Source organism: Protomyctophum bolini (genome assembly GCF_963924005.1).
Source record: "Protomyctophum bolini genome assembly, chromosome: 4".
Lineage (NCBI taxonomy): Eukaryota > Metazoa > Chordata > Actinopteri > Myctophiformes > Myctophidae > Protomyctophum > Protomyctophum bolini.
Genome location: NC_137865.1, coordinates 40,634,552 through 40,648,330, shown reverse-complemented (window position 1 = coordinate 40,648,330; position 13,779 = coordinate 40,634,552). Strand labels below are relative to the sequence as shown.

The window sequence follows — 13,779 nt, the reverse complement described above, 5'->3', positions numbered from 1 at the left end:
TGTTGAAAAAAACCCCCCAAAGTTGTCCTTTAATTAAATATTTTCCACTGTATATGCAGTTTTATTCCACTGGAATAAAACTTCAAGGTACCTGGTGGTAGGGGCTCCCCGGCGCCCTCTGTATCTGTCTCTAGGTCCATCTGGCTCGCCAGGACAAACATGGCCGACACCGGGTTCCGAACGTTCTGCAGTTTGTCCTGGATGTCACTTATCACATTGTCACTGTAGAGACATTAACACAGAACGGGTGACACTTATCACTATAGAGCAGGCATTAGCAGGCAGGCCAGGCAGAGCCCACTTGAACACAGATTATATAACTTTTACCCTAATTTATCCCAGGATTTGGCAGCCCATTTGTTCACCCAGTGTCAATTATCTAATGTAATCCTGGGCGCTACACTTCCTCTGCCAACCAGAGGGGGGCAATGAACTGACCTCATGCTTCCTTCTATGCATGAGGAGTCCAAGCTGCTTCTTTTCTCCTGACGGGAGAGTTTCACCGGTCGGCCATAGCGCGTTGAAGGAACACGTTATTCCGACACAGTTCCTTTCCCCTCCATCAGGCACATCTTCTAGCTGTGAGGCGACAGCAGATGATCTAACCTTTTGATTTGTGCAATTGAGCTTACATCCTATTTCTAACAAGATCAGCCTAAATGCTATGGGTAAAAACTCCACGAGGCTTTTAAATAAATGTCTCTTCGTCTCCCCATCCCAAACCCTATTGGTCAAGGTGGTGCGTCAGTCCCTCCATACTGACATGTCAGTGGCCAGCAGGTTGTCCAGGACCAGCTCTGCGGCCCTCTCAGGAGACTGCAGGTGTTCCAGGGCCTGCTCCATCTCGTAGGCCATGTCTCCGGTCACGGCGTCGCTCAGCAGACGCAGGCACTGCACCAGCTGCACCACGTCGTGGCCCAGCTCTGCGTCTAGGAGAGTCAGGACGGGACGGGACAGGACGGGACAGGAGGGTGTGAGGAACGCGCTTGTAGAATGGATTATTTGGATAGAAGTATTACAACAAAACTAAAGTGGTCATTTTTTTTCAGCACCAGCCCAATGGTTACTGGTTAAGCTATTAATCCATTCTGACCTGAGATCAGATTCATACGAGGTTTCCACTGGACACACACTGGTCTGATTAACCCATTCTGACCTGAGATCAGATTCTAAAAATGTCAGTCGTTCTTCGATTTTTCAAAAATAGCAGACTTACAAGCTCGTAGCGCGCCACTCGGTGGCGCGCTATGAGCTTGTAGATCTGCTATTTTTCAATAGCTAAAGCATAACATGATGCTAACACCAAAATGGGTTCCCATTCAGAATGGGTTAAGCTATTAAGAGTTACCTTCAGTTATGGGAGTGTCGTCCTCTGAGAAGAGATACTTGTCGTTGGAGAGGTACAGGTGGTCCACCGCAAAACATGGCAAGAGGAAGGACACGAAACCCTGCAACAAAACCCCAGTTCCTTCATTCACAATTCGCGAAATGAACACAGCATGCACAGCATGTTGTAGTCCAAACAAACCAGCCATTCACTTGAACTGAACTCATTTTCCCAGAAGCCCTAGCAGCCCAGAGCATGGCTTGATTTCAGATTTCGTCATCATAGCGCGACGGCCTCGTCACCAGGTCCACGACAAATCCGCCCTTTCTTTTTAATTATTAAAAAACGGCGAATTAAACACATATAGCGGGTTTAGTGTATTACGCAGCACCGACACATGGATTAAATAGCGGGGAACGCGGGTTACGCAGTAGAACTGTCAACAGGCGAGGTGTCTGGCTCAACAGGAACGAGCCAATGACCTTTTCGATTATAGGACCACCTCTTCAACCAACGTACCTTCTTCAGCAGGCAGACCATAGAGGTCTGGGGGCTGACGGTGAGGCCCAGGGGCATGGACAGAGCCTCCTGGTACTGCAGACAGCAGGCGTAGAAGCGCGACCAGAACTCCACCTGGAGTTGACGGTACTCCTCCTGGGAGAACTCGAACTCTGTCACACTGCTCTGCAGCTAGAAGAAGACACAGAGGGGAGGGTTATACGTATATGTGCGATTGTTTTTTTTATATTATAAATATGGCAACAACAACATAATGAATATGTAACTCAATATGTGATTCAATATGAGAAGAAGAGGAGACAGCAGACTGAGCGGTACCTCGTTCTCCACGGCTATGGTGACGTCTCTCTTCAGCTTATCCCAGGACACGTCCAGGATTCTCTCCGAGCCTCGTCTGTAGATCTGGAACGCCGGGTATAGTACATTAGTTTGACAGACACAAATAACACACACATTCTGCTTTGGACAGAATGGGGTGAATGTGTACAAAATGTAAAAGGCAGACATTAAAAAAGGGTGCATTTTGCACCTAAAAAAAAGCAGCCTAATTTAGGGACGCAATAAAACAACAACCTCTGCGTCCACGGGATGCACTACTGTACCGTTTTTAATTCTAGTTTATTTTGCAAGCTTTAGTAATAATTAATCATTTATTTTTCTGTTTTCTACATGAATATAACCACAACATAACCATATAAAATGAAATGGAAGTTAAATGCTGCAATTTGTAAAAATGGCTAAATATGACTCCTAACGTCGATGAAGTGGGACTCATAAAATGTCCCTGGGACTCATCTAAAAGACCATCCCTGCATCCCGGGACTCATTACATTGAAAACCTATTTACATCACTGTAAAGGTTTATTCAACAGGTACAGGCTTTAGTTCCGACACTATTATTGGTCCGACAGTCATTAGACCGACAACCTATACCTCAAACCCTAACCTAACCATAACCGCAAGCACGGGAGCAGCACATGTTCGAGCACTAGTCCGACCGCTGTTCCCGCGTGTCGGACTAATGCTCCGTCGGAATTACCATCGGGATCCCTTATATTTAACAATTGATTAATTGCACAATTATTAATTGATTGTTCATGTGTTCTTTTGTGGTTTAGTACAACTTAACACAAACATAGGCCTAAAACATTCTGTTCTTGTCGAACTAGCACCATTCATCCTACAAGTGTGAACAATCTGAAGAGTGAAGAAAATCTTTTAACAATATAGCGTATAATATCTCTTCAGTCTTTTTACCTGCAGTGCTTTGACGATGGCGGAGGCCGTGAAGCGCAGAGGGGAGAAGAGCACCTCCAGATAAGTCTCCTGAAAAAATAAATTAAATACTACTAAAACGTGCACAGGCCTGATGACCGCTTTAAAACACAAACATTTGGTATTTTCTATATTTAAGAGGAAGGCTGAGGGGGCAAAGCTCAGGTGGGATTAGGATCTAGTAGTCCATTTAGGCCCCTTTTCCACCAAAATAACTTTGGTTCTACTAGAACTGGTTCCATTCTAGATTATCGGAACCGTGGGTGCTTTCACGGAACCGGTGGCCATTTTTTTATGTTCCAGTTCTGAACCAACTTTTAGGGTTCTAATCTGAACTGGTTCAATATTATGCGGGGGGGAAAGTAACTGAACCGGTTCAACCCTGGCGGAAAAGGGTCCCTAGTGTTAATAAAACTCAGGTTATAACAGTGAAGATAACAGTGGATATCTCAACAGTGGTTACAATGCTTACTGCAAGTCGTTAACCATTTTCACGTCAAGTACCCCCAGAATCTGAAAATATGTTGTTGTTGTTGCAGGGAAGCAAAGAGTTCAAAGATTTGCGCTACATTTCACCATTCTCGTAAGCTCGTAGCACGGCACTCAGTACCGCGCTACGAGCTTGTAGATCAGAGCCCAATTGTAAATTGTACGTGAGGTGGTGGTGGTACCAGGGCTTGCTTACCCTGGGATCTTGGTCCACTCCGATATGGACTTCTTCCTCTGGTGGTGGTTGAACAAAGACCTGGTTCCACTGACCTGCTGTGTTACTGAACACACAAAACACTTGTTATACTCTGGGACCCGACACTATGCCTGAAAAACTCACAATGCCTGGTACAAAATATGTTTATACCGCTGTTTCGACTCCAAGTTCAAACTTACTGTTCGTAGTTGATGTATTTGACTACGGTGGTGTTTGCATCGTCCACCCACAGAGCCCAGATGTCAGTGGAGGTCAAAGCGAAGTCCACCAATGTCTCCTGTTTATGAAGAGACAGACGGTCAGTCAGGAAGGGACAACGTGGTAAGGGCACACGGGCACAAAACGGCCTGATCAGTGAGTGCCCACTTTGATACCCGGCCTGTATGTACACATTTGTCTGGCGTTGCCAGACTGTTTTCAAACACTTCCATCACACAGCCTGTAGAACGGAAGCTCTGATCATGAGCGAGTGATACACCGGAAGTGAAGCCTCCTCACCACTTCTGTTTTGTCTTTACAGTCGCGCAGATTTATCCTAAATCAAATAAATGTAAGCATATACAGGTATAGCTTGCTGCTTAGATGGATATTATGGGTTATGGATGGATATATATATTTTAGAAGATATTATAAAATATATTTCCGGGAACCGAAATGGCAGCTTCCTTGCTCGGATTACAGGAGGTGTAGTTCCAGACTCTATAATATAGCATTCAGAAATGATGGAATAGTTAGTTAGTTGGCTAATACAAGAGTAATGTACAAATGTAACCAAATGGACAGGTTAAATAAACAGTGACATCTGTGGACTACTACCTGTGGCCGCATTACGTGCAGTTTGGATTTTGGCAGCACATTTAGCTTTTAGTTTTAGTCATAGTCTCATGTCGATGAAAGTTTTTCGCCATAGCATTAGTCAACGAAATCAACACTGTACCTGCCCCACAGGTGGTCATGAGTGACAACGTTGGCATTAACATTCAACCTAACCTCGCCTCACCAGGCTTTCCAGCTCGGAGGAAAGCCTGGTCTCTGTTCCAAAACTGCCATATGATCCGGTCGGGGGAGCGGATGATATCGTTACGTCATGTTGTAGTATTGTTTTGTAGTCATCAGGCAAGAACAATCAAACGGAACTACCTTTTCCCTCAAACCGGAAGAATAACAATAAAAGCTCTCGTAGCCTATAGCTTTTATTGAGAAAAATCGGTTTGAGGGAAAAAGAAGTTCCGGAGGATTGCTGACTACGAAACAATACTACAACATGACGTAGCGATATCATCCGCTCCCGACCGGTTCATGAACCTGAAATGGAACGGTGCCCAGGCTACATTCAACCTATACGCGTGCGAGCGATGAATATCCAGGAGGTGTTGAAATTGAAAACACCGCCCACTCTGGCGGTCAGTAGGTATGAAACAGAACAACAGCGTACCTGCGTGGTGAAGAGGGAGGAGATGTGCTCCAGGCTGCAGCGGTTGTCCGCCCTGGCCAGCTGCAGCACGGTGAACTGTCCTCTGTGAGGCACGGCCAGGTAGACGGCCAGACACAGCTCTGCGCTGGTGTCGCTGAAGGACAGACGCAGCTTGTGGCCCTGACCCGCCACCTGCTTCACCCCCTTACAGGCTGGCATGTACTCCAACATGTCCACCTCCAGGAGACAGGCCTGGACCTGCATGGAGGAGACAATATTACTACATGATATTCATTAAAACAAGCAAACCTTACCAGGGGCCTATTTCACGAAACTTGGATTAGAGATTAAGCCGGGCTTTAACACATATCCTGGCTTAATATATCCTGGATCAGTGCTTAACCGGTTTCATGAAAGCTGGTTGATCTTGCCAGATTAACTTAACCAGTTAACCTGGATATGTTGAGGCTTGATTCGGTTTCATGAAAGTGATGCTACATTAGTTACCATGGAAATTTATGCTTTGGACTTAGCCTGCTCCGGACCAGGCTAACAGCCAGGTTTAACCTAATCCTGATGTCTTTACTGTTCATTAAGCAGTCAAACTGATCACAAACCAATGTTTTCCAGATTTATTCAATTATTATGGGTTTATGTTGCCTTATTTGTATCGGTCTGCATTAAAGGACTAATTTAAGCACTATATAAAATCAAATAACCAAAATATATAGGCTGCACAACATCATGACAGCTTGTGAGCTTGTAGATCAGCTGCTTTTGGTGAATGTTCCCCATGAATAGGTTTGCTGTCGTGCAAGTGCACGGTTAAGAATAATTATTATATTATATTATTATTATTATTCTTTGTAAAAGTGAAAACCACTAAATATTACCATTACTCATTGTTTTACAACATATTGTAACGTTTCACCCACTACTAGTCCTACATACTTACACCTAGAAACCCCATTCAAACCTATTTAGGTTCATCCTACGGTGGACATGTGTGCCTGAAAAGGAATCTTTGAAATGTTTCATAGTTTTAGAAATATAGTGCTTTCAAATTTGAGACATTTATAGGCAGATAGTGGCACTTCAAAAAATCACTTTCACCTAGAAACTCCATTCACACTTTGTAAAATTCAGCTTACTGTGGAAACACATGCTGGAACTTTTTACTTTGAAATGTTTTGTAGTTTCTGAGTTATTTAACTTAAACGCCCAATGCATTCTCAATGGCAATAGCACAAACTTTGGCATGCTAAATGAACCCATGAACCTATGAACCTCACCAGTCTGGCCCCTGTCTGGAAAACAACCCCCTTTCCCAAAGGTAGCTCCCTCAGAGGAGGGAGTTATGGCCAAATGTCACAATGCGACAATATCATTATGCTTACAATATTAAGAATTCTGTTTTAAGTTAATAGTAGTGGTAAAATGTAAACTATATTTTTGGGGTAGTTAATCATTCAGTCTATCCACTATTGAGAGTATGTTCTCTCTTTAATTACAGCAGCAGTATTTATTTTAGAAGCTTAAATCCTTGTATCAGTTGGTCTTGAATAGATTAGTAAAGATAATGAGATATACAGAAGGGGGCTGTAATGCAACTATTAAGGATGCAAACTGCCTTAATACCCCATGAAGAAGAAGGATCAGTAAATCTTTGATCCACAGAATGGGTCTAGAGACAACAAGCCAGACTGTCTATTAAGCCAGGCTTGCTGATCCCGGCTCGCCAAATCCGCCAATTCTGAGCCTCGCTTGGCTTTAGTGGAACGGAATAAACCAGGCTGTAAAGATCAGGATTTAAAAAGCCTGGTTTTGGCCTATATCCTGGATTAGTTAATCCAAGATTCGTGAAATAGGCCCCAGGTGTCTAACCTGGTAGTTTTTGTTTGTTTATTGGTGTGTGTGCGCATCGGCCATACCCTGTAGGACCAGACGCGTAGCTTGTGATCCTGGCAGAGGGCGAAGATGAAGGTGTCGTCCTCGTACTCCCGGGCGGCCAGGCTGAGCGCCAGGTCTCCGGGGCTCTGCTCCCCACGCATGGCTGTGGGCATCCAGCCGGCCAGACGCTGCATCACCGTGCTCCTCTTCAGCTCCACCACCGACACGCTCCCTGCAATGAAACAAACGCCCCCAAATGTACAAATATTGTCACAATGTAAGTAACCACGGGCACCTGAGACCAGATTCTACAAATGATTTTTGAAAAAACTGTTTCTATGTCAGTGGTTCTCAAAATAAATTCATGTCAAGAAGAAGCCCCACAATTGTATATATTTGGTCGCCGACCCCCATCTCAAACTATTTTGACCCACAGAAGCAAATATTTGAGTTAAAAACGTTCGCTGTGAAAGAATATATATTCAAAGATTTGCACACACTAGTAGTCTTATATGATGTATGTTCGGTACCTTTTTTGGCCACTGGTGGCGCTAGTGAGCAATTAATGCATAATTTGCATAATTAATTATGCAAATTAGTAATTAAACATTCCATGAATTCCATAGATATAATTAGCATAATCATAAATCATAAAATATCCATAACCAATAAATATCATAAAATATAAATATCCATAAATATAATTAGCATATAATAGTTTATAATTAAATAATAATAAAAACTAATAATAGGTTATTTATAAAATGCATGATGTGTGTGTGATTAGCTGATCTCATCTCTCTCTCTCCCTGCTTCTCCTTGTGACATGCCTCCCCAAAAGCCAGCAGAGATGCTGACTCGAAGGTGTGAAAAACAAACAAATGTAAATTTGTTTGTTTGTCCCTGGGGGTGAGGTGGGGGGATGGGCTCCCAGTCTTTGTGGATTGCCATGGGCCAGACATGCAAATTAAATGAAGCGGGGGTGGGGTGGGGGGATGGGTTCTAACCAGGTGCCAGACATGCAAATTAGATAAACAAGGGGGGGATGGGCTCTAACCAGGTGCCAGGTGCGACATGCAAATTAAATGAAGAGCGGGGGTGGGTTGGGGGGATGGGCTCCCCCCTTTGTGGAATGCCAGGTGCCAGACATGCAAATTAGATAATCACAGAGGTGGGGGCTCCACTCTTTGAAGTGAATTGTATGCATAAATTAATCAAGTTAGTAATAACATTCCATGGATTCCTTAAATTCCCTACATACATTGACAGTGGGATGGGTGATTCCACCTAGTGGTCAATCTCTATATATAAATATTTACACTGCAATACCTACTATGCCCTGATGTGATCTCAGTCATCTAGGGCAATGTTTTTCAATCAATAGTCTGGGGACCACCAATGGTCCTTGAATGTAATTCTTGTGAAAAATCAATGATACCCCCCCTAGTGTTCAATCTCTATATAAATATTTACACTGCAATACCATTTATGCCCTGATGTGATCTCAGTCATCTAGGGAAATGTTTTTCAATCATTGGTCTGGGGACCACCAGTGGTCCTTGAATGTAATTCTTGGGTAAGTCAAGGATATCCCCCCTAGTGGTCAATTTCTATATACATATTTACAACTGCAATACCATTTATGCCCTGATTTCAGTCACCTAGTCTTCAAGCATTGGTCCGGGGGCTACCGATGGTCTTTGAGAGGGTTCAGGTGACCCTCCCCCCAGCTAAATCATGGAGAGTTGGTAACCAAATAGTCTCCTTATAGATCTTTAACTCTATACTTTTCAATTTTTTGTGTTTTTGAATTTTTATGTTTCATGGTGTCCTAAGGTGTATGGTTTATTGTCTGTCTTGTATTATTTTTGGTGTTTTGTGTTGTGTCTTTGAATATTGTATGCTTCATGTGGTACTAATGTGTTGGGGTTATTGTCTGTCTTGTATTATTTTTGGTGTTTTGTGTTGTGACTTTGAATTTTTATGGTTCATGTTGTCCTAATGGGGTTGGGTATTGTAAATCTTGTATTATTTTTTGTGTTTTGTGTTGTGTCTTTGAATTTTGCATGCTTCATGTGGTACTAGGTGTTTGGGTTATTGTCTGTCTTGTATTATTTTTGGGGTTTTGTGTTGGGATCTTTGAATTTTTTATGTTTCATGTTGTCCAAATGGGGTTGGGTATTGTAAATCTTGTATTATTTTTGGTGTTTTGGGTTGTGTCTTTGAATTTTGCATGCTTCATGTGGTACTAGGTGTTTGGGTTATTGTCTGTCTTGTATTATTTTTGGTGTTTTGTGTTGGGATCTTTGAATTTTTTATGTTTCATGTTGTCCAAATGGGTTGGGTATTGTAAATCTTGTATTGTTTTTGGTGTTTTGTGTTGGGATCTTTGAATTTTTTATGTTTCATGTTGTCCAAATGGGGTTGGGTATTGTAAATCTTGTATTATTTTTGGTGTTTTGGGTTGTGTCTTTGAATTTTGCATGCTTCATGTGGTACTAGGTGTTTGGGTTATTGTCTGTCTTGTATTATTTTTGGTGTTTTGTGTTGGGATCTTTGAATTTTTTATGTTTCATGTTGTCCAAATGGGTTGGGTATTGTAAATCTTGTATTATTTTCTGTGTTTTTGTGTTGTGTCTTTGAATTTTGTATGCTTCATGTGGTACTAGGTGTTTGGGTTATTGTCTGTCTTGTATTATTTTTGGTGTTTTGTGTTGGGATCTTTGAATTTTTTATGTTTCATGTTGTCCAAATGGGGTTGGGGATTGTAAATCTTGTATTATTTTTGGTGTTTTGTGTTGTGTCTTTGAATTTTGTATGCTTCATGTGGTACTAGGTGTTTGGGTTATTGTCTGTCTTGTATTATTTTTGGTGTTTTGTGTTGTGTCTTTGAATTTTGCATGCTTCATGTGGTACTAGGTGTTTGGGTTATTGTCTGTCTTGTATTATTTTTGGTGTTTTGTGCTGGGATCTTTGAATTTTTTATGTTTCATGTTGTCCAAATGGGGTTGGGTATTGTAAATCTTGTATTATTTTTTGTGTTTTGTGTTGTGTCTTTGAATTTTGCATGCTTCATGTGGTACTAGGTGTTTGGGTTATTGTCTGTCTTGTATTATTTTTGGTGTTTTGTGCTGGGATCTTTGAATTTTTTATGTTTCATGTTGTCCAAATGGGGTTGGGTATTGTAAATCTTGTATTATTTTTTGTGTTTTGTGTTGTGTCTTTGAATTTTGCATGCTTCATGTGGTACTAGGTGTTTGGGTTATTGTCTGTCTTGTATTATTTTTGGTGTTTTGTGTTGGGATCTTTGAATTTTTTATGTTTCATGTTGTCCAAATGGGGTTGGGTATTGTAAATCTTGTATTATTTTTGGTGTTTTGGGTTGTGTCTTTGAATTTTGCATGCTTCATGTGGTACTAGGTGTTTGGGTTATTGTCTGTCTTGTATTATTTTTGGTGTTTTGTGTTGGGGATCTTTGAATTTTTTATGTTTCATGTTGTCCAAATGGGGTTGGGTATTGTAAATCTTGTATTATTTTTGGTGTTTTGGGTTGTGTCTTTGAATTTTGCATGCTTCATGTGGTACTATGTGTTTGGGTTATTGTCTGTCTTGTATTATTTTTGGTGTTTTGTGTTGGGATCTTTGAATTTTTTATGTTTCATGTTGTCCAAATGGGGTTGGGTATTGTAAATCTTGTATTATTTTTTGTGTTTTGTGTTGTGTCTTTGAATTTTGCATGCTTCATGTGGTACTAGGTGTTTGGGTTATTGTCTGTCTTGTATTATTTTTGGTGTTTTGTGTTGGGATCTTTGAATTTTTTATGTTTCATGTTGTCCAAATGGGGTTGGGTATTGTAAATCTTGTATTATTTTTGGTGTTTTGGGTTGTGTCTTTGGATTTTGCATGCTTCATGTGGTACTAGGTGTTTGGGTTATTGTCTGTCTTGTATTATTTTTGGTGTTTTGTGTTGGGATCTTTGAATTTTTTATGTTTCATGTTGTCCAAATGGGGTGGGGTATTGTAAATCTTGTATTATTTTTGGTGTTTTGTGTTGGGATCTTTGAATTTTTTATGTTTCATGTTGTCCAAATGGGGTGGGGTATTGTAAATCTTGTATTATTTTTGGTGTTTTGGGTTGTGTCTTTGAATTTTGCATGCTTCATGTGGTACTAGGTGTTTGGGTTATTGTCTGTCTTGTATTATTTTTGGTGTTTTGTGTTGGGATCTTTGAATTTTTTATGTTTCATGTTGTCCAAATGGGGTTGGGTATTGTAAATCTTGTATTATTTTTGGTGTTTTGTGTTGTGTCTTTGAATTTTGCATGCTTCATGTGGTACTAGGTGTTTGGGTTATTGTCTGTCTTGTATTATTTTTGGTGTTTTGTGTTGGGATCTTTGAATTTTTTATGTTTCATGTTGTCCAAATGGGGTTGGGTATTGTAAATCTTGTATTATTTTTTGTGTTTTGTGTTGTGTCTTTGAATTTTGCATGCTTCATGTGGTACTAGGTGTTTGGGTTATTGTCTGTCTTGTATTATTTTTGGTGTTTTATGCTGGGATCTTTGAATTTTTTATGTTTCATGTTGTCCAAATGGGGTTGGGTATTGTAAATCTTGTATTATTTTTTGTGTTTTGTGTTGTGTCTTTGAATTTTGCATGCTTCATGTGGTACTAGGTGTTTGGGTTATTGTCTGTCTTGTATTATTTTTGGTGTTTTGTGTTGGGATCTTTGAATTTTTTATGTTTCATGTTGTCCAAATGGGGTTGGGTATTGTAAATCTTGTATTATTTTTTGTGTTTTGTGTTGTGTCTTTGAATTTTGCATGCTTCATGTGGTACTAGGTGTTTGGGTTATTGTCTGTCTTGTATTATTTTTGGTGTTTTGTGTTGGGATCTTTGAATTTTTTATGTTTCATGTTGTCCAAATGGGGTTGGGTATTGTAAATCTTGTATTATTTATGGTGTTTTGGGTTGTGTCTTTGAATTTTGCATGCTTCATGTGGTACTAGGTGTTTGGGTTATTGTCTGTCTTGTATTATTTTTGGTGTTTTGTGTTGGGATCTTTGAATTTTTTATGTTTCATGTTGTCCAAATGGGGTTGGGTATTGTAAATCTTGTATTATTTTTGGTGTTTTGGGTTGTGTCTTTGAATTTTGCATGCTTCATGTGGTACTAGGTGTTTGGGTTATTGTCTGTCTTGTATTATTTTTGGTGTTTTGTGTTGGGATCTTTGAATTTTTTTATGTTTCATGTTGTCCAAATGGGGTTGGGTATTGTAAATCTTGTATTATTTTTGGTGTTTTGGGTTGTGTCTTTGAATTTTGCATGCTTCATGTGGTACTAGGTGTTTGGGTTATTGTCTGTCTTGTATTATTTTTGGTGTTTTGTGTTGGGATCTTTGAATTTTTTATGTTTCATGTTGTCCAAATGGGGTTGGGTATTGTAAATCTTGTATTATTTTTGGTGTTTTGGGTTGTGTCTTTGAATTTTGCATGCTTCATGTGGTACTAGGTGTTGGGGTTATTGTCTGTCTTGTATTATTTTTGGTGTTTTGTGTTGGGATCTTTGAATTTTTTATGTTTCATGTTGTCCAAATGGGGTTGGGTATTGTAAATCTTGTATTATTTTTGGTGTTTTGGGTTGTGTCTTTGAATTTTGCATGCTTCATGTGGTACTAGGTGTATGGGTTATTGTCTGTCTTGTATTATTTTTGGTGTTTTGTGTTGGGATCTTTGAATTTTTTATGTTTCATGTTGTCCAAATGGGGTTGGGTATTGTAAATCTTGTATTATTTTTGGTGTTTTGGGTTGTGTCTTTGAATTTTGCATGCTTCATGTGGTACTAGGTGTTTGGATTATTGTCTGTCTTGTATTATTTTTGGTGTTTTGTGTTGGGATCTTTGAATTTTTTATGTTTCATGTTGTCCAAATGGGGTTGGGTATTGTAAATCTTGTATTATTTTTGGTGTTTTGGGTTGTGTCTTTGAATTTTGCATGCTTCATGTGGTACTAGGTGTTGGGGTTATTGTCTGTCTTGTATTATTTTTGGTGTTTTGTGTTGGGATCTTTGAATTTTTTATGTTTCATGTTGTCCAAATGGGGTTGGGTATTGTAAATCTTGTATTATTTTTGGTGTTTTGTGTTGTGTCTTTGAATTTTGCATGCTTCATGTGGTACTAGGTGTTTGGGTTATTGTCTGTCTTGTATTATTTTTGGTGTTTTGTGTTGGGATCTTTGAATTTTTTATGTTTCATGTTGTCCAAATGGGGTTGGGTATTGTAAATCTTGTATTATTTTTGGTGTTTTGGGTTGTGTCTTTGAATTTTGCATGCTTCATGTGGTACTAGGTGTTTGGGTTATTGTCTGTCTTGTATTATTTTTGGTGTTTTGTGTTGGGATCTTTGAATTTTTTATGTTTCATGTTGTCCAAATGGGTTGGGTATTGTAAATCTTGTATTATTTTTTGTGTTTTGTGTTGTGTCTTTGAATTTTGCATGCTTCATGTGGTACTAGGTGTTTGGGTTATTGTCTGTCTTGTATTATTTTTGGTGTTTTGTGTTGGGATCTTTGAATTTTTTATGTTTCATGTTGTCCAAATGGGGTTGGGTATTGTAAATCTTGTATTATTTTTGGTGTTTTGGGTTGTGTCT

At 39.9% G+C, this 13,779-nt stretch overlaps 1 protein-coding gene across 2 annotated transcripts in view; it reads right to left on the bottom strand.

The window, feature by feature from the left end:
• The window catches only part of nup160 (nucleoporin 160), a gene marked incomplete at its 5' end in the record, with an annotated part of 38,071 nt that overhangs the window by 11,706 nt on the left and 12,586 nt on the right, over positions 1 to 13,779 (bottom strand). For both annotated transcript variants that reach the window (XM_080761412.1, XM_080761413.1), the window contains 10 exons: positions 92 to 222; positions 764 to 929; positions 1,349 to 1,448; positions 1,847 to 2,017; positions 2,165 to 2,248; positions 3,104 to 3,172; positions 3,807 to 3,891; positions 4,007 to 4,104; positions 5,263 to 5,499; positions 7,173 to 7,363. In XM_080761412.1, coding sequence (XP_080617538.1) covers positions 92 to 222; positions 764 to 929; positions 1,349 to 1,448; positions 1,847 to 2,017; positions 2,165 to 2,248; positions 3,104 to 3,172; positions 3,807 to 3,891; positions 4,007 to 4,104; positions 5,263 to 5,499; positions 7,173 to 7,363 — 1,332 coding nt within the window. The remainder of the gene's footprint in view (positions 1 to 91; positions 223 to 763; positions 930 to 1,348; positions 1,449 to 1,846; positions 2,018 to 2,164; positions 2,249 to 3,103; positions 3,173 to 3,806; positions 3,892 to 4,006; positions 4,105 to 5,262; positions 5,500 to 7,172; positions 7,364 to 13,779) is intronic.